Source organism: Zingiber officinale, chromosome 2A (assembly GCF_018446385.1).
Source record: "Zingiber officinale cultivar Zhangliang chromosome 2A, Zo_v1.1, whole genome shotgun sequence".
Lineage (NCBI taxonomy): Eukaryota > Viridiplantae > Streptophyta > Magnoliopsida > Zingiberales > Zingiberaceae > Zingiber > Zingiber officinale.
In genome coordinates this window covers 172072821-172097080 of record NC_055988.1, presented here as the reverse complement: position 1 = coordinate 172097080, position 24260 = coordinate 172072821, and the positions used below count along the sequence as shown (strand labels likewise).

Here is a 24260-nt window from a genome sequence, read left to right as displayed (position 1 = left end):
GTGCGCGACGCGCACAGTGCGCGACTTTTTTTTTTTTAATTTTTTTTAAATTTTTTGAATTTAAAAAATTCAACATTTCCTTATTTAAAATTTAATATATAAATATATCCCCTAAACACATTACAATACTCAATAAATACTTAAATTAATTTTATTTTAATTTTTTTTTAAACCAAACACTATAACCTAATTGGAAAGCCTAAACCCTATAGGTAAAATCTAAAAAAAAATAACTTTAACACTATACCCAAAGCCTGAACCCTATAAATAAAATCGTAAAGAAATTTTGTAATTATTTTTAAATTTACAAATTAAAAAAAAAAATTAAAAAAACAAAAAAACGTTGATATTGTGCGCGACGCGCATAGTCGCGCACTGTGCACGTCGCGCACAATATCAAACCTGTATATATATATATATATATATATATATATATATATATATAACTAAACTTCTAAAGATAAAATTTTATTAACATGGCCGAGGGTTAAAAAAATGAAAAAAAAAAAGAAAAAAAATCATCATTGTGGACATCTATATATAATCATGACACTTTACCCTTATTCTTAGTCTTTCATATGATAAAAGGTGATTCGTTCGTTTTTAACATTTTCGTCAATTTATTCGTAGATCAACACGAAGAAGGTAAATCATAATTGACTACTAACCATTAGTACAAGTGGCTAAGATATCAAAGAAGACATACTCAGACGCACCATATTTTTAACTCTAAGACCCAGAGTTCGAATCCTATATCCCGAACTTTCATATCTTCTATGCCCCATTTATTGATCCAATAGTTCAGATTATATATCATGAATATCATATTATGAGGATATCATACATAGGGATGACAACGGGGCGGGGCGGGGCCGGGTTTGCCATTCCCATCCCCGCCCCGTTTCCATTTTTTCGGGTTCGGGGATTCCCCGAACCCGAACCCACGGGTTCGAGGATTCCCCATCCCCGCCCCATTTCTAGATTAATTTATATTATTATTATTATTATTTAATAATAATTATTAATGATAATATTAATATTAATATCAATATCAATAATATTATTATTAATAATATTTTCAAAAATTTTAATATTAATATTAATACTATTATTAATATTTTTTAAAAAAATCATATTATTATTTATTAATATTAATAATAATAATATTCGGGGCGGATTCGGGGATGAGGATAGTATTCCCATACCCGCCCCAAACCCGCCCCATCCCCGAAAAATCGGGGATCCCCATCCCCATTTCGGGTTTTCCCCCCGGGGCCCCAAACCCGCGGGGAAAATTGCCATCCCTAATCATACACATCTTAAAGATGTCTTCGGACATAGAGGATCCGAACTCCTCAGCTGGGGTCCGTCGGTTTGACTCTGACTATTCCCCTGGGTTGGTCACCGCACGTGGGCCTTTCGAGTGGCTCCCTCGGCCCGGTAGCGTTGCCCTTCCGGTTATTAAAATTTAATAGTTTTAAATATTATCTTTTGCTCTTATAATTTATTAAAATAAAATTTTTGTTATGATTAAATAGGCCCTTCAGGTTACGACCTCACGAGGAATTCGTGTCTTTTGTCGCTACTCGACGCGGCATCCACATCGCATGACCCCGTTCACGCGGCTCGCGAGCCAGCAGCACGAGGGAGGAGGGGGATCATGTGGACGACCCGTGTTCAACGGTGGCATTTGCGTAAATATTCTAGTCTTATGTGGGCATTAATGTTGCGTGTTTGACTACCTCACTGCTGGTGTTCCGTTTTATTCGAGCTTCGTCCCCAAATCTCTCGTCTTGTTCTTCCCGGGGCGATTTTCCTCGCCGGATCTGTGGATCTCGCTCGGCGAGGGGTGGCTGCGGAGGGATGAGTTGACCCTGCCGCCGAAGGAGATGACGTCGGGCGCGAGGATGGCGACGTGGAGGGAGCGGGAGAACAACATGCGGCGGGAGAGGAGGCGGCGGGCGATCGCGGCGAAGATCTACGCTGGCCTCCGGGCGTACGGCAACTACAGTCTACCCAAGCACTGCGACAACAATGCCGTGCTGAAGGCTCTCTGTGAGGAGGCCGGGTGGACCGTCGAGGAGGACGGCACCACCTACCGCAAGGTAAACAAACAACTATCACCGCCGTCGCTTCCCCCCTCTCTCTCCTCCTTCTCCTCCTCCTCCTCCTCCGTCGTTTGACTTCAAACCTATCAATTAGAAAGAAAAAAAAATCGCGTGCCACGGCGCGAGATCGCTGCCGTGCTCGTAGCGGAGCTACCTCAGCTCGCCGCTGCCGGTGCTGCCGCGGCGCAAGTTAGCGACTGGCCCTCATTCAACGTCTACCGCGGGCGGTCCACGCGACGCAGTCTCGGTCCATCACTTTGACCGAAGGCCGGGATCGTTCGATTCGTCTCCCCACAAATGTTTCCCGCTTTTGCTTTCACACAATTGACCTCGTTCTTTGTCATTTTTATCTTTCAAAGATCCTTTTTTTCTCTCTCTCTGGGGAGCTGCGTCACGCGTCACGCGTCACGCAACCCATGCCCGCCTTCCACGGTCTGATGCCACCGAATCGCACCGCCGTCCCGATCCGGTCCGAGGCGGCTATGGACATGGCGGTCGCCCTCCCTCATCCTCTTGTCCAAGTCAACGCGCCATCGCCATGGCAAGTTGCAGTAAATTCCATGGACAAGTAGTCGATGAGAAAGACAGGCTTATAGATGATAAGAATTGAGATGTCCTACTTTGTTCCTTCCATGCATTCTTTCTGTGGTGTTCCATGAGAATGTTTGACAACTGCATTCGCTTGTTGTTTTTGTTTGGGGCAAATTGGCATCAACATAGCAGTCAAAGTCATAAGCTTTGAAAAGAAGGCTAATTGTGTTGGTGTTCTCATGATGATTGCTAGCCGGCTAGACTAGTAACAGAGGTTCTAGAACTCAATCTAGTCAAGATAGAAGGCTTGTTCAACTTGTCAACATTATGATCTTATCAGAGTTCAACTCTACTTTTTGTTTGTTAGCTGAAGATTGATATTTCGATACCTAATCACGTTGATTTATTATGTGTAGTAGCTTCCATAGAGTTTAAGCTTTGAATCTTTTGTATGTTTACTGATCTAAATTCAAAAGCTCTTCCTTTTATGAGATAGACTAAGAACATTTCACAGAAATTGCCAATTGGCAATGATAATCTGAATAATTCTTTCCAAATGTTGTACTGCAGAACATTACAAGTTTCTCTTATGTTGATTGAAAGCAAATCCAGATTGAAACTGAAACATGTTTGAATGTGCAGGGAAGCAGACCAGTCAAATCTGTGGAGATTGTCGGACCATCGGCTTCCCCAAGCCCTTGTTCATCTTACCAGCCAAGTCCTAGTGCATCTTATAATCCCAGCCCAGCTTCATCAACCTTAGCAAGTCCTGCATCATCAACTTTGATCACGAATGGCAAGAATATTAGCGATGTTCGAGGCAACTCTCTGGCTCCATGGCTTACAAACCTCCCTCATCTATACTTGCATGGGGGATCCATAAGTGCACCTGTATCCCCTCCACTGAGCTCCCCGTCTGTGCAATCCCCACGCATCGAAAAGGATTGGAATGAGTTAAACAGCCTGCCACCTTGGGCTGGTTTCAACCATAATTACTTACCATCCTCCATGCCGCCAAGCCCTGGTGCCTGGGCTACTCCTGATTCTTCCAGGCTTGACGGTTTACGGCTGCCTTCTGGCGGCCCTTCTTCACCCACATTCACCCTTGTGTCACCTAATCCTTTTGGTTTTTGCAACGAAGTTAGTGGCTCCAGAATGTGGACTCCTGGACAGAGCGGGACATGCTCTCCGGTTCAGGGAGGGAACAACCATGGTGATGTTCAGACATCCAATGGCGCTTCGGATGATTTTGCATTCGGTTGCAGCAACGATACCGCTCCTACAGCTATTGCAATGGTGAAAGCATGGGAGGGAGAGAGGATCCATGAGGTCTGCGCCTCCGATGAATTGGAGCTTACTCTGGGATGTTCGAAAATCAAATCAATTGCTTGAACGACAATGGTGAATCACACTTTCCCACTACTTATGTCAATTTTGAAGGAAAGAAGATCTTTTATTCATCCAGTGTTCTTAGAGATTGTTAACATTCGTAGGGGATTCAAAAGGTAAGGTTTTAGTCTCTTACCTTCAGCCTCTTTGCTCCTCTTTCCAAAAAAAGAAGTGATCTTTCGTCTAACTCGATTGCATATTGGTTATGAAATAGAGATTGTTCCAGAGCAAAATCTGATATATCTACTCACTGAGAAATGAATATGTGTTTATACAAAATGACTAGTTACTGAAAGTACACATGTTACTGAAATCATGTTTATGCTGTCTTTTTAATGACGATAATCACCTATACTTGATCATAATTCATAGGTTTATCGTTCCGGTGTTAAACATCCTTTCAAGCGTCGAGTGTTGTGCTTGCACAAACCAAGTCGGTGGTTTGCGTTGAGCCCGGGGTCGGCAAGACTAAGATTTGGATTGTGTTTGGTCAAGTGAAGCAAGATGTCTTTTTATCTTTAAACTTCTTGTGTTCGTTGATCTCTTTAGATGAGACCTCCTCGAGGAGATGCACTAGGCACACCACCAATAGTCGATCTCTGCAGTCTTCGCCACCCTTTTAGAGCCGTTCCAACGCCAAATTGAATACTTTGCTCATGAAAGTAGATTAGTGGAGTTTTTTCCGCACACGGGTACTTCGGCCCACCGCCATCTAACTCGAGTTTTTAACTAAATCACGGTATTCTTGAGTATCCTTGCTGTGCCTCATCGATGCACCGTATCCAAAGGCTACTCTAGCTTTTTTTTAGTTAGCACTAAATTCCTAGTTTACGTCAATTAATTCTAGGGGTGATCGATCCAACTACATATAATTTTTTTTATCGATTATTAGGGTATATCAAGAAGCATTCACAGTGAGCGATCCATCAGTCTAATATTTTTAGGTCAACCATCTATTAAGAAAAATTTATCTATTAATTTATCAAAATTAGTACTTAATTCTTAAATGTCTAAAAAATTAAGAATCAAAATTAGGACTTAATTCTTAAATGTCTAAAAAAATTAAGTAGGCATTATGCCGTTGTATTGTTACCCAGATCTACTCTAACGATATACTTTAGCTCCTTTATAACATTCATACTAGTTTACTTATTCAAAATACATAATTTATAATAAAAAATTAATTTATTAAATTTTAATATCTACTTTTCACTATCTCATATATCAACTTTTCTATTTTTCTATCTCCTCTAGAATGTTTAGAGAATGAAATTTATTCCTTAAATTTAGAAAAGTATTATTCATAAATATCGTTGTACTGTTACCCAGATCTACTCTAATCATCTACTTTAGCTCCTTTATAACATTCATACTAGTTTCCTTATCCAAAATACATAATTTATAATAAAAAATTAATTTATTAAATTTTAATATCTACTCTTCACTATCTCATATATCAGTTTTTCTATTTTTCTCTCTCCTCTAGAATATTTAGAGAATGAAATTTATTCTTTAAATTTAGAGAAGTATTATTCATAAATGTTAAATTTAGGAAATGAATATGATAATTGATATAAAGATTTTTTAATTATTTTATTCAAATTTTAGGATAAAATTTTTAAATTAGATAAATATAGATGCTCTTAGTACCGTGCAATACGATACTTACGAAATTAACATATTACATAATTGCAACTCCTTTGATTATTCAATAAATTAACTGTAAATCTCTCTAGAAAAATATCTACCTTTTAATTAATACATCCAAAACAAAACTAAGAAACATATTGTTTTCATATAATTTTATCACCTCAAGAAAAATTGGAATAAATTTTCCTTAATAATAAATTCAGTCTTTGATGTTCACAAGGCCAGTCAGTGAATAGCACATTGATTGATCAAGGAAACATTTATTGAGGCCCACCAGGACATGTTACATCCGAAGATTTTTCTACTAATTAAAGTAGAAAAATCCAATAAAATCCCAATGCTTAACAAAATTGGAAGCTTTTAATAAGATTTCAACCCAAATAATAATAATAATAATAACAAAATCATTAATTTTTTAAAATTAAAAATTGATTTATAAAATTAACATATACTACTACTAATTCAGTTTCATATACATCTATACACCTACGTTTAGAACTTTCATAATTCAATTTGAATATCAAAACCAAACTGTAACCACTTAAACTGAAATTTCTTGATTTGAGTTGATTTAGGTTTAGATCTCAGACATGGAGATAAAAGAAGATTAAATCCTTCGAGGAGAGCTAAATTTTTGCACCGGAACACCAGACACTTAGCCAGCCCAAGATCAACTGATAACAATGAAATCTAAGCAATAACCAGAGTTGTTTTCCACCTGAAGAACTCGCCAAACCTTCCTCCATTGATGCTGCTTCAGTTGGTCTTCCAGCATCTTGGCACAATTCGACTCCAACGTCGACGCTCTGCATTCCCCGGTTGGAGGCGTTGAGACAGAGTTCAGGATTGCCACTCAAATCCAAGTTCCTCCCCAGCCGCCGGATAAACCCGCTGCCGAAGGGTACCACCCCACTCAGCAAATTCCAGCTCAGGTTCAAGTGGTAGATCCTCCCGAGGTCCGAAAAGCCGGTGGGGATCTCTCCCGACAGCCGGTTCCTCTCCAACGACAGACTTGTCAGGTTGGTGAGCCGCGCGAAGCTCTCCGGGATTTCCCCTGAGTAGCCTGAGTTCCCCAGCCGCAGCTCCTGGAGCTTGTCCAGCCGGCCAAGCACGGCCGGCAGCAAGATGAACATCGGGTTGTTGTCCATGATCAAGTACTGTAAGCTCAGTAGCCCAGCCATCCCGTTTGGCACCTCACCATTCAGTTTGTTGTCGCTGAGCGCCAGAAACTCGAGCGAGGTGAGGCTTCCAATGGTCTCCGGTATGCGGCCGGTTAAGTCATTCGAGCTCAAGTCGAGCTTTTGGAGGAGCACCATTTGGCCAATCGACTGCGGAACGGAGAGGGAGTTGTAGCTGAGATCAAGGTTGATTAGTTTCTTGAGCTGGCCTATTTGGGGTGGAATGCTGGAGGTCAAAACATTGTAGCTGAGGTCGAGATGGACGAGGGAGGCCAATTGGGAGATGCTATCAGGGATTCTCCCAGTGAGGTGGTTCTGAGACAGAGTGAGGACTTGCAGAGAATTCAGCGAAGAGATTTCAGGTGGGATTGCGCCAACAAGAGATGGGTTTGACTTCAAGCTCAGCTGTTCCAGGGAAGCGTAAGCCTTTTGGTCAGCGGCAATGGAGAGGGAGGTCTTGGTGACGTTGAAGCAGTTGAGGAAGAAGAGGGACTGGAGGCGAGGGAGAGCAAAGACTTGGGCTGGGAAAATGGCAGTGGGTTTGCAGGTCGGATTGGGTGAAACTCCAAAAGCCAGCCTCGTGACATGGAGTTGTTGGTTGGAATCGCCATACGAGCTTGGCTTGCACTCGATGCCTGGCCAAGGGGAGCTGCATGGGTCAGGGTTGGAGGACCTCCAGTCTCTGTCGGAGGACATGGTCTCCATGACATGGAATAGAGTCTCCATCTCTTGAGGATCCATGGAGGTGGACGTGCATGGAAGGGAGAACTGGATTAGGAGAGGAAGAAGGAGGAGGAGGTGGTTCATGGATGGTGCTTCAGCTGGGACTGCGTACAAGCAAGAAAGTGAAAGAAGGGAGGAGGAAAAATATTGTCTTTAAAAGGTGAAGTCCGAGTGAAGACAAGAAAAGGAGCCTACACGGAATCCACTTTCTCCTATGAACTGGACAAGTGAAGAGGGGAGAGGACATACCAGCAGAGAAAATGTTGATGAACAGTGGCAGCAGTTGATTCGTGCGAGGCAGGATTGGTGGCTGGCTCATGGCTAGCAGGAGCAGGAGCAGGTCTGCTGCAGTTACTGAACACTTAAAATATAAACATGGTGATCATGCGTGATTCATGGATGTGTGAGAAGTAAGAAAGAAAGCTGCTTATGCGATGAATTGAAAGGATGAAACATGCAGTAAAGGGATTGATCAGGGAGTTGTTGACTGGAAAGAACACAGGGTGATTACTGAATCTGACAAAGAACTGCGGAGGGATGTGACGAGTCCACCAACCTGGGGCCAGCTACGGTTGTCGCGCTTGCATCCACCCAATTATATGGTACAGCTCGATCCTCTCCCCCCATTGACAGGTTCCAGGCTCATGCAATCTTCTCAGCTGTGGCACCTGTTTACTCAGACAGGAAGAGGCAGCATTATCTTAATGAAATGGTAGTATCTGGCATAACTACAAGTAAACAAAAGGCTTGAAGGAATGTTGCGACACCACTGCACTTAGAGGGAAGAGAACAAGCACAAAATCCAGTGGCAGGGTGAGGAGGATGGTGGGGGTGTAGCCAAGGTGTCAGTGTTGAGCAGACCAGCAACACGAGTTCTCTATCTCTTAATGCACTGTTTACTGGAGAAGATACAGAAGATGGCTGGGTTCAATCTGTTCTTATTGGTCAATGGAGAAAGGAAAAGGCAATAAAAAAGAATCCATTCTTTTGAGAAAAAAGGAAACTTGTCTAACCAAACAGTTAGTGAAAGAACTTACTGAAGTAGCCCGTGAAGGATGACTCTAATTCTAATATACACACACATACACTTTTCTGTAAAACAAAAAAAAATGATAAACTTGGATTTAAGCTTCTGACTGTATGTGTGAGTTGTTCATTGACATAATAATATAAAAATTTTAAAAAAATTCAATCCTTTTCTTTTCTTTCTTATTTTGTTTCAAAGAAAACAAAGCTCCTTTGTCAGCTTGTTTTCTCTTTGATTTCAATCCTTCATGGCAGATCATGAGAATTGTATCTAATTAGCCCACATGGTTTTAGTATAAATGCAAGTTTAACCATTTAATTTAATCTTAATTGATTAGATTGTGTTGTGTAAATTCTTACATGCCAACCATTAATGCCTGAGAATATGCAATGATTAATTGAACCATTAAAGAAGTATTGATCAACAGAATAACCAAATTCTTTCAACTCCTATGGACTATTGCCACTTGTTCAATTGAGACATTTCGATACCTGCTTCTAAAATACAAACCTCTCCACTTTCTCAGTTTATATGCTTAGGGCAGACGTTCCATTTCAGAATTTTGATATCGTTGGAAAGAACGTCAGACCCTGTGCGGCAACAAAGCAATACTGATGCGATTAGTTCCTCAGAATGAGCAGTTGAATCAGCATTGCCAAAATGCTGCCAATAGAGATGTTGATAACGTTAACAATATCGTTGCTCAGCTGCATGAGAAGGGAAAAAGCAATATAACTCAGCTTCAAATTGGCAGAAAACATTAAAGAACTTGAATAATAGTAAGCATATTACAGTGGAATCTGAAACCAGTGAAAACCAAAAGAAGTTGCCAAATCTCCTCCATTCTTTAGAAATTGATTGTAGAAAAATGCATTGGATGAGAAATGAGTTGACAGAGATATAATTGTACAACTGCTTTTCAACACTAGAAATCCAAGTCAAATTGCATTGTAGTAATCAAAGGGCAGGTGCAGGATATTAATCTGTTGTTACTTAGCCAGTGATCATATTTGGTACTAAAGTTGACCCCAGAAAAATATATTGGAAGACGAATAGAAAAGAGAGGTTGTTTTACCACAAAAGCTGCTTTTCAGCATTTAAAATCCTAGCAACATTGCATTTCAGAAATCAGAACTACTACTATTATTACTTGGTTCTAGCATTATCTATCTGAAACCTTTCTAATGATCGTTTACTTGGAAGTTCCTATAGTCTAAAAACAATCAAAGCGCAAGGGATTATTCATATCGCAATTTTATCACAAAAGACCAGTAAAAAACGAAAGTGAAAAGGAAAGATATCTACTGCAAAATCATAGATGGGATTAGCCACATCCTTGGACACTCAATAAACTCTCAACAGGAGTGTGAAACTTAATTAGTTTACATTGTCACTAGGCTAGCAGTATCTGACTACATGAAAACATAGGGAACCTATAATTTTACTAACACCTTACCCATTGAAAACTGTCTTTGTCTTGTAGAGTAGCACCAATTAGGCTCTCACAAAAGTTTGCAATCAGAGATGCCAGAATGCATATAGAAGCTTTTGGTAAATCTACCTGCATTATCAAGGTGTATAGAAAAAAGGGATTTCTTAAATCAAGAACCAAAATAGCTCTTTTTTTTTTAATTCAAATATTTAACGAGCAGAGTTTGATGGATCCATTCATTAAACATTTGTCTAAAGTCTACACTGGCTGACAAACTTTCTCAAATATTTAATGAGCAGAGCATTTAGGAATTTCTCCATAATAATTTCTTTGGTTCACACAGAAATCAGTCATAAGTGTAGTAATTTTGTAGTAGAACTATCTCACTAAAATCTTAGTTTCATCATCATTGTTTGTTCGAACTATTTAGGATTGGCTACATGAATTTTATTCTCCTATCCAGTTATATATGAAGCAATATCACTAGTAATAACCAAATTAATGTCATTATGTGTTGTATTGTTTCTTTTGTCATCATCTACCCTTTACACCTTCCACTCTAATCGGTTCAACACCTTTAGCTACAAAATCTATTGATCGTCCTAGAGCATTTCCATACCATCTCGTCTATTTTTTTTTCCCTTTCTTAATCATCTATTAGAGCTACACAGAATTCCTCTTGAACATTAGCTAGAGTCAAAATCAGTAATGCACACACACATTATTTAATTTTTACTTATGAATAAAGAAAGTGAATCCACAAGTTTTCAAAAATATTTTAAATTAATTTAATTGGATAGATATGATTTAGATCTCATCAAAACAATAGATAAATGTTATCTAATTATAATCTATCCTACCCATATGGTTAAGTAGTGTTCTGTAGAATAAATTGGGGCATGTTTTATAATTTCGCCCAGGGCCTTTGAACAATAAGGACCGGCTCTGCATACGGATAAACTATCTTACCCTTATTTCACGTGAGGACCTCTACTTAAAGGGATCAATACACCATGTGGATGAGTGCACTATTTTACTATAATTTTATTTTCTACTTGAGATTCTTAGAACCTATAACAGGGCTTCCCACAGTTTGCTGTTAACAGGAAGGCTATCACCTATTGTTTCTTGGGGTATAGTTCTGGATCATCCTATACAAACAACCAAAAAAATACCTTAAGACAGCCATCTCACCTTCAGATCCTATCTATTTTATCTTTCCTCCTTTGATTTTTTTTAGTATTTTAAATTGTTAAAATGTTGCATACTAGTTCTCTATTGGTTCTAGAATGAAATTATAATTTGTTATATTTGTCACAGATCAGAAGATGACTAATGAATTTTTAATTTGGATTCAGAGGTGTATGAGGATCTACAGGCCATTCATATTCGTCCAATGAATCATAGACATCACATATAAAATGGATTGAATCGTCAAAAATGTGTTCTGAATTCCATATTTCCTTCTTGAATGCTTTTTCATTATAAGAGACCTTCATACCAAGTCTTATCCCACTCAGTAGAGTCTTTGGATAAGAGACCTTCATGCATCTCAAAAATCATTTTTTTAAAATCTTTTAGATGTAATTAATGGATGGCATATAATTGTGCATTTGGAACACAATAGAGTGACAAGGACTTAATTTACCATTCTCCCTCAACAAGTAGGGTAAAGTAGAGAAGATACAATGAATAATCCTCTTTCTCATTCTACTTCTGTTATATGTGATGGTGTAGGTTGAGGGTGGGTCTAAGCAATAAAAAATAAATAATAGATGATTATTAGAGGTGAGCCACAAAAAATACCACTGTACAATTACATTTTTGTAGGAAAGCAAGGGATAATAGCACAAAGCGAGGCAAAAAACCTTAGCATTTTCCACATCTCACTTGTAGATTTTATTTTTACATTCTGCCACTGTGGGCTCGCCACAGATTTCATTTTTTCTGCTGCTGCTGCTGTTGTTGTGGTAGTATGCTTTGACCTATGCAAGTAGTGTGGGTATATACTTACTTGAGATAAAACAAAATATCATAGATGAACTCAAGCCCTTTACTAAATTAAGCTCCAGAAGGATGAATGAACAACTATGATAAATTTAAGGAAATGAACACCAAACATTGTCAACTAGACCACATGCTTATACAGTTGCACCCATTCCAAAAGTATTAAATTCAAGAATATATGAACTATTCCATAATTTGAGAAGGTTTTAAACTTTTGACAAAGTTAAATTAGAGTAGTAGCATTGACCCCTATATTTTGTCTTTTTGAATGCTAGCTAATATTTTGAATTCTTTCATATAATATGAATTCAAATCAAATGGAGCGTTACATGTCATTCTAGAACAATTTTAGATGGTGACAAGCAGAGATTCTAGAGATCTCATAATTGTACCAAGGCGGTTGTAAATACTGAGATGAATTTATGTAAAATGAAAATGCACCTGCCCTAAAGAACAGGCAATGCCAGCCAGAAGAATTGACGAAACAACTCCAGCAACAGTTCCTTCAATACTTACAGCTCCTTCTGTGCCCCTTGGTACAACCTTAAATGTGGTGGCCAAGTACCTGTTCTGAAAGAACCAAGTTCAAAAACTTGTAAACAATTTGTGCATCGAGAGTTCTATATGTTGGTTTCTCCCTTTGAATATGCAGGTCTGCGTGAATAAAAAGATATGATAGTATATAGAGCACATAAGCAAGTAGGGATGCCCAACTTTGCAAGATATACACTGAAGGGAACTTAACAAAATACCTACCTTTATATATATATATTAAATCACCTTACATTAGTGCAAAAATCCAGAAATGAAATAGAGTCGGGAAAGGAATACCTATGCAATAGATGGAAATTTTAGAAGTACAGTTTGTGACAAAAGCTGAAGTTCAACCCAGCATAATTGATGAAAAATAGTAAATTAGCTTACAGTATTTAGTTTCTGATGTGTGTAAAGCTACAGACTCAATCCATCAGTAAGATTCTTCAGGATTCATAATAACTCAATTCTTTCTGTGGCACATTAACACGATATACTTGCAAAATGATCATAATTTTTAAAATTGTGCAATTTTTTAGAAAAAAATAGCAATATTGCAAATTCAAATACTAAATATAACATGTCTATGACTAAACTAAAACCAACTAAACCATAATTGACCATCACTGCAACATACTAATATGATCATAATATATTCGTGTGTGCACGCACAGGTGTGCAAATTGAAAAAGATTAAAAGACAATAAGTTATGAATTAAGTAAAACCAACTTACAAAATCCTAATTGATCATCATTGAAAAGTATTACTATGATCATAATATGTGCGTCTATTTCTGTTCAAATAGACTTACGTAGTTTTTCCATATGCTTTGCCTATCTCACTGGATACAGTATCGCTCAGCTTAGTACAGAAGCTGGCAACAAAACCTAGTTGCCAAAGTGCTGCAAATACAGGCCCACCAATATTGAATATTGATAGGACTGCGCAAACACAAGCAGCAGCACTCGAACCAACAACACTGCCTGGTCCTCTTCTTCCACTCCTTTTCTCTGCTATGCCAAGAGCCTCTTTTTGTGCAATTTTCAACTTTGTAACTGCTGTCCCCTGTGTACCAAATATGATAAAGAGAAGGCAGAAAAACATATAAGGAACAAGGCAGGAACGGCACTCCACTGTTAACTGAAGAATATATTTCTTCAATGTATATATAAAAAAACCTCGTCTTTGAATCCTGCTTCACTGATTATAGCATTACAAGTACTCGCCATGTAGTATGAATACAAACTATTAGACTACTGCGCTGAACTACATTATTTAGCCACTCACATGCTCAAAGTGGGAACCGTGAAGGAGAGGTGCCAGAGAAAGGACAAAGCGCATCACACAATAAAAGCGCTCCTATGACTTGTGGAAATGAGATTAATTGACGGTTGATAATGATGGGCAATGGATACTATGACGAAATGAAACTTGATCAGCAATCTTCGCAATCAAACATCAAAACTATGGAACATGAAAAAGGCCTCCAGAAAAAAAAAAAGCCCTAATTTACGATACAAAAAAAGATACACCAAAAATCGCCCAGACCAAAACCTAGGAGGAAAACCAGAAGGAAGCTAGTGATTCCAAAATAATTATTGTACACCAAAAATCATAAAAGAATCCAGACTTACGATAACAAAGTAGGCCGCTACAATGAGGAACCCGGAAGGCCCGAAGGCTCTCCAAGACAAAACCCCGAGTAGGAAGGCCGATCCGATGCCGGGAATCGTAAGGCCCGAAAACAGAATGGGGGACCCGACGGCGAATATCAGGAGGTTGCTGGCAGCCGCCGACTGCCAGGTGGGCGGAGAAGCCCGGATGAGATGGAGGAGGGAATCCTGGAGCGGCGCCAGCTCCGGGAACGGGGCCGCCTTAGGAGGCGAATGGGGCTTTCGGCGGATCGTCGATCTCGGAACGTGGACTAGGAATTGGGGAACGGCGTAGTGGCGGAGAGGCAGCCGGGGAAAAGGCGAGAGCGGAGAAGACGGAGGAGCGTACGCCATTTCGGAAGCGGGGAGCTGAGCACGGAGCTTAACAAAGTAGATATTTATTGCAGCAAAAACGATTAATTAAAAGAAAATCCCAAATTTCCAATTTTTTTTCCAAATTTATTTACTTTATTAAAAAAATTCTTACAATTTTTCAATTGATTAAATATCTGTTTAAATTAAATGAAACCATACGATAAAACTAAATAAAAAAAAAACACAGCTATATTTTATTTCATTTAAAGCATCCTGGTGACAAATATTAAAATATTATTATCTCAATACAACTTCATCTCTTCGGCTCCACACAGTATAGAAATAAGCAACGACCACTTTGTCTTCTTAAAAAGAAGGGGAAAAAAATTAAGGCGAATTAAGAAACAGAGTTCCTCTGTTCCGCTGATGTTCATACTTGAGCAAGGCTACTGATGTCCATCGGGTAGGCGTCCGACGGCGACTCTGCTCTGTAAGATCTCCTTCCGATGATGACGTTCGCAGCTTCCGTCGGGTGGAACGCGTCGAAGAACAAGTACTCGCCCCTGTTCGGGCACGGCGCCTGGTAAGGCAGGCACGTGATCTGCCCGTTGTTCCTCCCCACGCCGCAGCATCCCCTGTTCGTCACGCTCAGACCTGCAGAAACCGCCGTATATAGCTAGTTTGAGAATCGCAAGGCAATTTTCGAAGGTCGGATTGAGAATAGGTGGCGGAGGAGGACGATGACCGTATGAGCCGGCGTCGTTGAGGATGTCTTCGAAGATGCCGTAGCCGTTCACGTAGATGAAGTGGGCGCCGTCGAGGGTGTTGAATTGGTCGACGAGGCCGATGACCTTGGCGTTGAAGATTCGGATGGCGCTGTTGATCTCCTCGACGCAGGTGACGCCGTTGGGGCTGTGCTGGGCGAGTTCGTTGGGGGAGCAGCCCACCTGGCCGACGCCGATCACCGCGACCTTCCTGGCTCCGTAGTTGTACAGAGTCTGGATCGATCAGACACGAGAGAAAGCGTGTGAGACAATATCGTCGATCTCGCATGGGAATTAGGGACCTTCGTGCTGACTGACCCTTAGTTGCTCGGAGTACTGCTGGAGGAGCACGTCGGCGAATTGCTCGGGGGTGTACTGTTGGCCGGTGGAGTAGAACGCCGGCATGAAGTAGTTGTTGAGGTAGTCGTTGCTGCCCATGCCGACGGAGAAGATGCACTTGCTCAGGTAGTTGGCGGCGGAGTCCTCGTCGCCCAGAAGGCTCACCATCTCCGCCACCGCCGACTGGTAGTTCTGCAGCTGCCCGCCGAACGGAATTCTACCGCCCTGCGCGTGCATCGATCGATTGACTCCGAAATCAAAAGTTGACTTCTTTAATTAGAATTAATTAGAAGGTGGGTTTGGGTTGCCAATTGATGCAGTGGTTTTGGCACAGGCATATATACCAGTTGCCGGCCGGTTTCTTCTCGGATTCCGGCGGCGGCTGAAGCGAAGTTGGCGCCGGAGAGAAGTGCTTGGCCGCGCGTGCTTACGTAGGGTGGGATGAAGTCGTCGAATCCGAGAAGCTGAGCTGCTCCGGTGAAGTTTTTCATTAGAAATTAATAAAATTTGGCCGAAATTCAAAATTTGCCCTTTTTAGCTATTTCACACAAAGGACTCTAAAATTAGGAATGGAGTGAATTATTATTTTGATATATTTTTTCCAAGAAGGCACTGGTGTTTTACTCTATTTTTCATTGTGCCCTCTCTATTTGATTTTTCTAATATTTTTATTTTATTACTATGATTTACAAATTAATGAAACATTGAGAACTTTAATACAAATGACCTAGTACAATCTAACTTGTACTCCAACCCAAATCAAAAATATCGTTGACACAAAGTCCGAGTTGGCCCGACCGGAACATAATTGAGGTCATGCTCAACCTAACTAAGATGCAAACAGTTGAATCAATAGGCCGAACATGACTCTAATTGGCCCTAAGCTTACGTTAGCTATAATCTTGAGAGCAGGGATTCTCTGATCCATTTTTAACGGACCACTGCGTTGATTTGGAGGGATTCAATACCCCTACCTACTAAACAGATGGAGATCATTGAATCCCTCTAATCATTATCCTTGATCCAGGCCGGACTAGGGTAGGCAGGACCAGAGAATCCCGCTTGACAATATTGACCACATTTTACTTTTTTATTTCCCCCCTATAATTCAGATATTTTAAACTACAAGGGCTAAAAAATTGGGGAAAGTACGGGGTACCATGGAATTTTTGCTAAATTTTAAGTACCTTTGAGCAAATATGAGAGAAATATGAAAAAAAATACCGATGACGTCGACGGTGGTCAAGCCGTTGGTGAAGCGGCCGTTGGGTCCGCCGTCGAAGTCGATGCCGTAAGGCGGGTAGTTGGCCACCGCCAGCGACGCCATGTTATTGTTGTTCCCGTTGTCCACCAGCGAGTCGCCGAAGATGAAGTAGCACGGGACTTGCGGGTCCGCCGTCGTCCCCGGCGACCACCCCAAAACCAGCAGCGTCGCCACCGCCGCAAGCGCAGCGGCGCCGCCAAGAACCTCGCGGGACGACATTTAATCGAGGAGTCGGCGTGCGAGAACTTGACGAGTCGAGAAGGAAGTGAAGTGGAGGTGGTTAAATAAGGGGAAGGAGTGAGGAGTCGAGCAGAAGAGCTGGTGAGGGAGGACTCCGGTGCATTAAATGGGCGAGCGAGGTTAACGTGGAGGGCCTCATGGGGAAGACAAGTAGTAATACTAGTGTTCTTCCTATTTTCTCTCTCTCTCAATTTTTTTTTTTGTTTTTTTACCCAACAATTAAATGGCGAGATTTCCCATAGATTCTCTTAATAATTGTACGCTAAAATAGATGGTAACAAAATTTAAAAAGCATTTTTTTATCCGGTCTGACAATTATACGAATAATAAATTGGGTAATGCTAAATGGTCAGAATCTGGCCAGCTAGAATCAATACATGCAAGTGTACACATGGGTATTTTAGTAATATCATCTGTGTACATTAATTACATGCATGTACATACATGCATTCGAATTGGAGCATAACAAATTCTAACGGATCAGATTCTGGCCAACAAGAATTACCGTAATAAATTTACATTGTAATGCTTGCTGTTTACCGCTTCTATCGTAGTTATTCAAATTATATTTTCATAATTATTACATGAATATTATTAAATAATATGATTACAACTACACCATTATAATTCGTATATCATGTTCATATAATTAACCAACTAATATAGAATTTAATGCGTGATAGAAAATAATGATATTAAATAATATATTTGACTGGAGGATAGTGGGGTGTCTTTTTAATAATAAAAAATAAAAGAGGTATAATAATTTTTTTAAAAAAATGTTCTTTTGATTTTTATCAAAATTTAAATTATGCATTAAAAAAAGAAATGTTGTCTAGTAAACATTAAAAAAACAAATTTAAACCAATGTGTTATTCTAAATTACTATATGCTCCCGTATTGGTCAAATGCCATTATAGTAATTTTTTGCTCTACATTAATTTTAAATATTTAAATAATATTAACTAAAATAGTTTTTGATCAAAATAGTATAATAGTATTGAATATTTTATAAATAAAAAAATATAAAAAATCTGATGGTAATAAAAATAAAAAATTGAGGGTAATAAATAAGGGGTGTGGTGCATCCCACCTAATCTTTCCTTCTAATTTATTAGAGAAACCAAGTGGATGAACAATATTCAATTTATATCCATTAATTTTGAGATATTGATGTAGTCGTATCGAAGTTTTCTATAGATTACTAGAGTAAATTGAAAAGTATCGAACTGACGGTTCATTAGTCGAGCATTGTTAGGTCAATTGTCCATTAAGAAGAACTCATCGATTAATTCATCAAAATTGGATCTTAATCCTTAGATATATGAGAAATTAAGAAGACAATTTACTACTATATCATTACCCCAAGGCAATTGTCTTTCTTTTCAATGATATATAAGGTAAAATCAAATATGTGTCCAAAGATAATCATTTATTTCAGATGAATTATCATATATGATAGAGCTCATATACATGTATGTATACTCTAATTGTTATCCTTCTCACAAAAAATACCACTATCAAACATACGGACTCAAGCACCAACAACTCAACTAATCAATTGTGCCGGCCAAGATCATCCTACCAAATGCAAGGAATAATCTAGAGTATCTAACCACATTGAAGTATTTGTCACTCCGCCAATGTCATAGTGCACATGACAACCAAAAGCCTCAGCTCCGGTCTTCCCCAGTCTATGTATCCTCAGCTAACTGTATCGTGACATCAATCACCTATATATTCGATTGGGCTACAGAGAGGACTCGGTCAGTCTACCAACAAATCATGTCAATGACCCATCAACCTAATGCTCTAATATTCTTTTTAGTGTTTTGTACAACGGTTGTCAAAGAATCAAGAGAATATTCCCTGTGCAATCTTTATGAGTGAAACTTCTATTCTGTAAATTAGAGAAATGACGGTCCTATTTTTGAAAAGGTGTCAGAATATCAAAAGGATCGGTCCTTTTTTGAAAAATATATTGATATTAGTGCACAATGGGAAAGTAACACTATATAAAAAAGATATCCATCTACAGGTGTAGGTACGCAATGTTACGTTATCGTATTGACTCGGAACCACTGTTCATTACATTCCTTTTCCTCTCGATCATTCACCGACTTAAACATCAGAGTGCCTACGTCAAGACTCCTTCATGGCTTGATTACAAGTGCTTTTTCACTCTACCTTATGTCTTTGGCCCGCAAGAGTGCTCGTCGTCATTTTCCTCTAACTCATAGTCTTCTAGCGGTGTACATTAGGACCATCTGTCCAGGGCTCCATCATTCTCAATTTCAGATTATATATAAACCCTAGGGTAAAGTTGAGATAGGCGTTAACCTTCGCCCCTAGACTAGCCTAGCCTAGCCCATCGACATTGTATATTGGACATAAGTTGGCTGGAGACCCTACAAGAATTGAATGACGGCGCGTTGAAACTACGAACAGCAGTACTCAGACACCAAATCTGCCGTCGACGAGCAGATCTGGGCAGCTGAGGTTGACTAATTGTGCCACCCCAGGCAGCTCGCACCTAAATTTAGCAGCTCTTGATGAAGGCGAGCCTGCCTGCCGGCCAGCCAACTAACCCTCATCAATGCAGGAAGAAGCAATTAACCGATGAGCCATGGAAATGGAGGAGCCACTAGCTGCTCATTCCAACTCTGTCAGAGCAAGTGCGTGAGCATTCAATTCTCTCAGTTCCCCTGGCTGGCTGGCTGGAGAAAGAAGCGCGCACACATACATCACACATGGATTTGTTGATGGAGCAGTAAATGCTGTACAGCAGCTCACAGATCTAGAAACTGCTCTGCTCTGCTCTGATCTGCTCTGTACTGCAGACTGCTCCGGAGCTGGCCGCTGGGCATGGAGTGGAAGGCTCTGGGGCATGATGCATGCCATGCGTCGCTGGGGCATGATGCATGCAGTGAGCTAGCTACGAAATGGCGTGTGGTACAGCTGCATAATGTTTGGCATTTAACAATTTCCGTCCTGTTCTGTTCGGAATGGGAAAAAACAGGAAGGAAGCTTCTTCATTTGACACAGAGAATGAACTATAGCTAGATAGGAAGAAAGCAGAACGATGATATCATTCATTTTAGCCTCTTATTTGATCAACTAGTTTTGCATAGTAAAAATAAAATATTACCTCCTCTGATCCTGAGACGAATTGAGAGAACGTTGGAAAGAACATATTCGTTTATACCACCGTAATAAAAAATTAGTAAATCATTAAGATAGAACACTTTTCTTTTCAAAAAGTTATAAAAGGATATTTATTATTATTTTATTAATAAAGGTCATCAAAAGTTCGATTAAATCTGGATTAAGTTAATTTGCTTTTCTTAATATCAGTTTTATTTTTTTTTTCAATTATGATTTTAAATTCTACAAATCAATTAAACTGCTTAAATTAAAATATCATCCGTTTATAAACAGTGATTGATATATTTATATTGAATCGGACTATAACTACACAACTTAACTAATAAACCAAGCTAAGCCCAAATTGTTTAAATAAACAACTCATCAATTGACTGATACATTATCAATAGAGTGAGACTAATTCGATTAATTGGATAGTGTTGGTGCAATAATTGGATAGTGTTGGTGCAACGGGACTAATAAAAAAAGGATGAATTACTTATCTGAAAATTAAATAAGTCTTTTCCAATCTCTCAACTCAGATAAATAACAGTAGCACAATTATAATAAAAATAAATAAACAACTTTAAAAAAAGATAAAAGGGTTATTTGGTTACAACGTAGGTGGTTGTTAATGTAAGACAAATAAAAGTACTAAAAAAGTCTCCTTTGATGAAGGTGAAGAAGCCTCTTACACTCTTTGAACGCTTAGAAAGTTATTACGAAATAAATACAAGAGTTGATAATTATTTTCTAGGTCTAGGGGTCTTTTTAAAGCCCCTGGAAAAAGTTATCAGCAGCTTGAAGGCGCCTCCAAAGAAGTCAAAGGCGCCTTCCATCGGATAGAGTTTTATCTTCCGAGGATAAACTTCATCCTCGGCTAACGGTTAGCAAAGATGCCTTCAAAGATTGGAAAACGCCTTTGTACTATTCATCGAATGCGCCTTTAAAGGTTGGAAGGTGCTTTCATACTGTTCATCGAAGGTGTCTTCCACAGGGCAACTCAACTCAAAGTTGATCTCTTTGCGTAGCTCTTCGCATAACTCTTCGTGTAGGTGATTATCCGTCTAACTAGAGTTGAGCTCACCTGAACCCAACTCTGACTTTCTCTTCGAGCAGGCTTCTTCCTCGGGTTCACATCCCTCGAATGTCGTGCACGTTCTTTTCGTTCATCGGTGTACTCTTCTGTAGTATTTTGTCCCTCTGATGCACTAAGCCCATCAACTCCTTTTCCCATGTCATCCTTCTCGTTAGCTGCGTCTTCCACTCGACTTCTTATCTTTCTAAGCTCCTACATGCTTAGACACAAGGATCAAACACAACAGGATCTAACTAAACTTGGTTAACCATATCAAAATAACCACGGGGGTACTAACAATCTCTCCCTTTTTGATGTGCATCAACCTAAGTTAAAGTTAAGGTGAAAATTACAATGAAATAATATAGTAAAACAATGAATTAAATAAGTTAATTGTACAAATAAATACAAGGATAAAAATTATGGAAATTATCCTAACTCCCCCTTAATTCCCTCTTAACTTATATTTATTTCTTCCCTTTTGATCACATAAAAAAATTTGGAGAAAAAATTAGAAAAATAAAGTAAACTGTTAGAAAATTTTGAAAAACTTTTCGAGAGGTACATTACAACGATTATCAGTAAGCTAATATATTTCAGAAATAATTTAGAAAATACTTTATTTTTACTAATTAAACTCATGTTTTGACAAAAATAATGTTAAAAATACTTATCGATTTTGAAAAATCCTGAAAAGTTTTGTCAACCTCAACCAGACAGTATTAGATAAAAATTCACACAATGAAATACTTTGTATTTAAAAAGGAATACATTATTTTAGTAAAGAAGCAAATTTTCAACTCGAGATACAAGATGAATTAAAAAAATATTTTTCTAATTGAGAAAAAAATAAAATTTAATCTAAAAAAGATTTTGGAACCCAATATAGACTCCTGCCTATTAGATTTACTCAAAATTTGGAAGGTACATAATTTTTAGGAATTTTCTTAATTTATCTCTAGTGATTTCTAATGTTCCAGTTGATTCTACCATAATTTCTAAACTTTGGTTGAATGTAGTTATAACATGCATGGTAATCTTTCAATTTTTCTATTTGTTTTTTCAACTTTTTATTTTCTAATTTTAAATTATTAAACAATTCTAGTGGACATGCATCGGCTAATTGTCTTTTCAAGTTTATATTTTCTTTTTCTAATTTGCATATATTTTTAGAAATAATTTCGACAAATTCAAAAGATTGCTTAGGAGATAGTGCACGCACCTCACTTACCTCGTGTTCTGATGCTTCCCCTTCATCACAGCTTTCCTCTGATGATCCCCCCCCCTTTATCGATGATAATCTCTGAGCTGCTTTCATCTCCTCCTTGGTGGTTTGCCATTAGAGCTAGTCCGGTGTAAGTTTTGATCTCGGACTTGGAGGACGACGATTCATGCCATGTAACCTTCATATTCTTGTGCTTTGATCTTGTTGGTCTTTTACCCTTGTCTTTCTCCTTCTTTAGTTCGGGGCGACCACCTTTGATATGTCCTTCTCCTTAGCATTTGTAGCATCAGACCTTCTTTTGCTCCGAAAGTATTTTTTCGCTTGAGACTTATTAAATTTATTAGTTTTAATGAACTTACTAAATTTTCTTACTATTAACGCCGCTTTATCTTCGTCAATTGATTCTTCGGCGTCTGAATCTGGTTCGTCTTTTTTGTTGGCCTTTAGAGTTATGTTGTGAGATATCTTTTCTTCTTTATGTCATAAGCCTACACATCTTGATTCGTGAAGTTTAAAAGTGAAAAATAGATTTTCTAATGAATTAATTTTGAGGTCTTTAGATATATAAAATGAGTCGGTATTTTAGGAAATGCATTTAAAGCGTACCTTAACGAATCTCGACTCGTTACCTTTTCTCCAAGATTCATGAGTCCGATGATGAGTTCTTTGATCCTCGAGTGTAGATGTGCGACTGTTTCGCTTTCTTCCATCCGAAGGTTTGTCAGTTCGTTCCAAAGCAGGTCTCGTCTCGTGAGCTTTGCTCGGAGGTTCCTTCGTGTAGCTCCAGGAACTTCTTCCAAAGTTTCTTTACTAATTCGTAATCTCCGATTCGATTGACTTCTTGGGGTGGAAGTTCACTGAGCAGGTGGAATTCGGCTTGTCCATTTGTTATTAAGTTTGTTTGCTCTTTTTTAGTCCATTAGTATTCTTCTTTTTCACTTCCTTGTGGATATTTGGGAGTTACAAAATCATAGTTTATAATTAAGAGAATCTAAAAATCCGTTTTAAAGAACCTCCATCTGACGTTTCCATTACACAAAGTCTCCTTTGAACTTCGTCCTTCTGAGGTAGATTGTCGGTCCGATCATCATCTCAGTGCTTCAGACGACGATTAGTCCTTCTGAGGTGTCTTGGCTCTGATACCACTTGTTGACATAGCGAGGCCGGTAAGAGGGGTGAATTGCCTATGTGAAAATCAAACAAGTCTTTCCCAATCTATCAACTCAAATTAGTAGCAGTAGCATAATTATAATAAAAATAAATGAATATTTTTAAAAGAAAAGAGGCAAAAAGGTCACTTAGTTATAACCTAGATGGTTGTTAATCCAAGGTAAATAAAAGCACTAAAAAATCTCATTCGGTGAAGGCGGAGAAGCCTCTTACACTCGTTGAACGTTGAGAAAGTTGCTAGAAAATGAATACAAGAGTTGATAATTATTTTCTAGGTCTAGGGATCTTTTATAGCCCCTGAAAAAAATTATCCGGAAGGCACCTCCAAAGAGTTCTATGGTGCCTTCCATCGGATAAAGTTTTATCTTCCGAGGATAAAACTTTATCCTCGGCTAACAGCTAATGAATGCGCCTTCAAAGGCTGGAAGGCGCCATCATACTGTTCATCGAAGGCGCCTTCCAGCCATGGAAGATGTCTTCCATAGGGCA

General features: G+C 39.0%; 4 protein-coding genes across 5 annotated transcripts; 1 reads left to right on the top strand and 3 right to left on the bottom strand.

Annotated features, from left to right (window-relative positions):
• The first annotated feature begins 1756 nt into the window (after positions 1-1756).
• LOC122043285 (protein BZR1 homolog 3-like) lies at positions 1757-4344 on the top strand. The gene is made up of 2 exons (XM_042603834.1): positions 1757-2105; positions 3282-4344. The coding sequence occupies exons 1-2, from the start codon at positions 1890-1892 to the stop codon at positions 4029-4031; spliced, it is 966 nt and encodes a 321-aa protein (XP_042459768.1). The 5' UTR covers positions 1757-1889; the 3' UTR covers positions 4032-4344.
• Positions 4345-6190: 1846 nt separating this feature from the next.
• Positions 6191-8173, bottom strand: LOC122043282 (receptor like protein 29-like). The gene is made up of 3 exons (XM_042603829.1): positions 8136-8173; positions 7829-7933; positions 6191-7683 (listed from the first exon to the last, which is right to left on the bottom strand). Exons 2-3 carry the CDS (start codon positions 7896-7898, stop codon positions 6305-6307), a joined length of 1449 nt encoding a protein of 482 aa, XP_042459763.1. The 5' UTR covers positions 7899-7933; positions 8136-8173; the 3' UTR covers positions 6191-6304.
• An 802-nt stretch (positions 8174-8975) lies between these two features.
• LOC122043284 (protein VTE6, chloroplastic-like) lies at positions 8976-14618 on the bottom strand. Of its 2 annotated transcripts, XM_042603831.1 has the most exons (5): positions 14215-14618; positions 13392-13645; positions 12487-12610; positions 10063-10167; positions 8976-9313 (listed from the first exon to the last, which is right to left on the bottom strand). In XM_042603831.1, the coding sequence occupies exons 1-5, from the start codon at positions 14584-14586 to the stop codon at positions 9227-9229; spliced, it is 942 nt and encodes a 313-aa protein (XP_042459765.1). In that variant the 5' UTR covers positions 14587-14618; the 3' UTR covers positions 8976-9226. The 2 variants fall into 2 exon arrangements, with proteins under 2 accessions (XP_042459765.1, XP_042459766.1); XM_042603832.1 differs by lacking the exon at positions 10063-10167.
• Positions 14619-14778: 160 nt separating this feature from the next.
• Positions 14779-17181, bottom strand: LOC122043283 (GDSL esterase/lipase At5g45670-like). Its single transcript, XM_042603830.1, has 5 exons — positions 16875-17181; positions 15995-16119; positions 15630-15875; positions 15293-15545; positions 14779-15201 (listed from the first exon to the last, which is right to left on the bottom strand). The coding sequence occupies exons 1-5, from the start codon at positions 17131-17133 to the stop codon at positions 14978-14980; spliced, it is 1107 nt and encodes a 368-aa protein (XP_042459764.1). The 5' UTR covers positions 17134-17181; the 3' UTR covers positions 14779-14977.
• Between the last annotated feature and the right edge of the window lie 7079 nt (positions 17182-24260).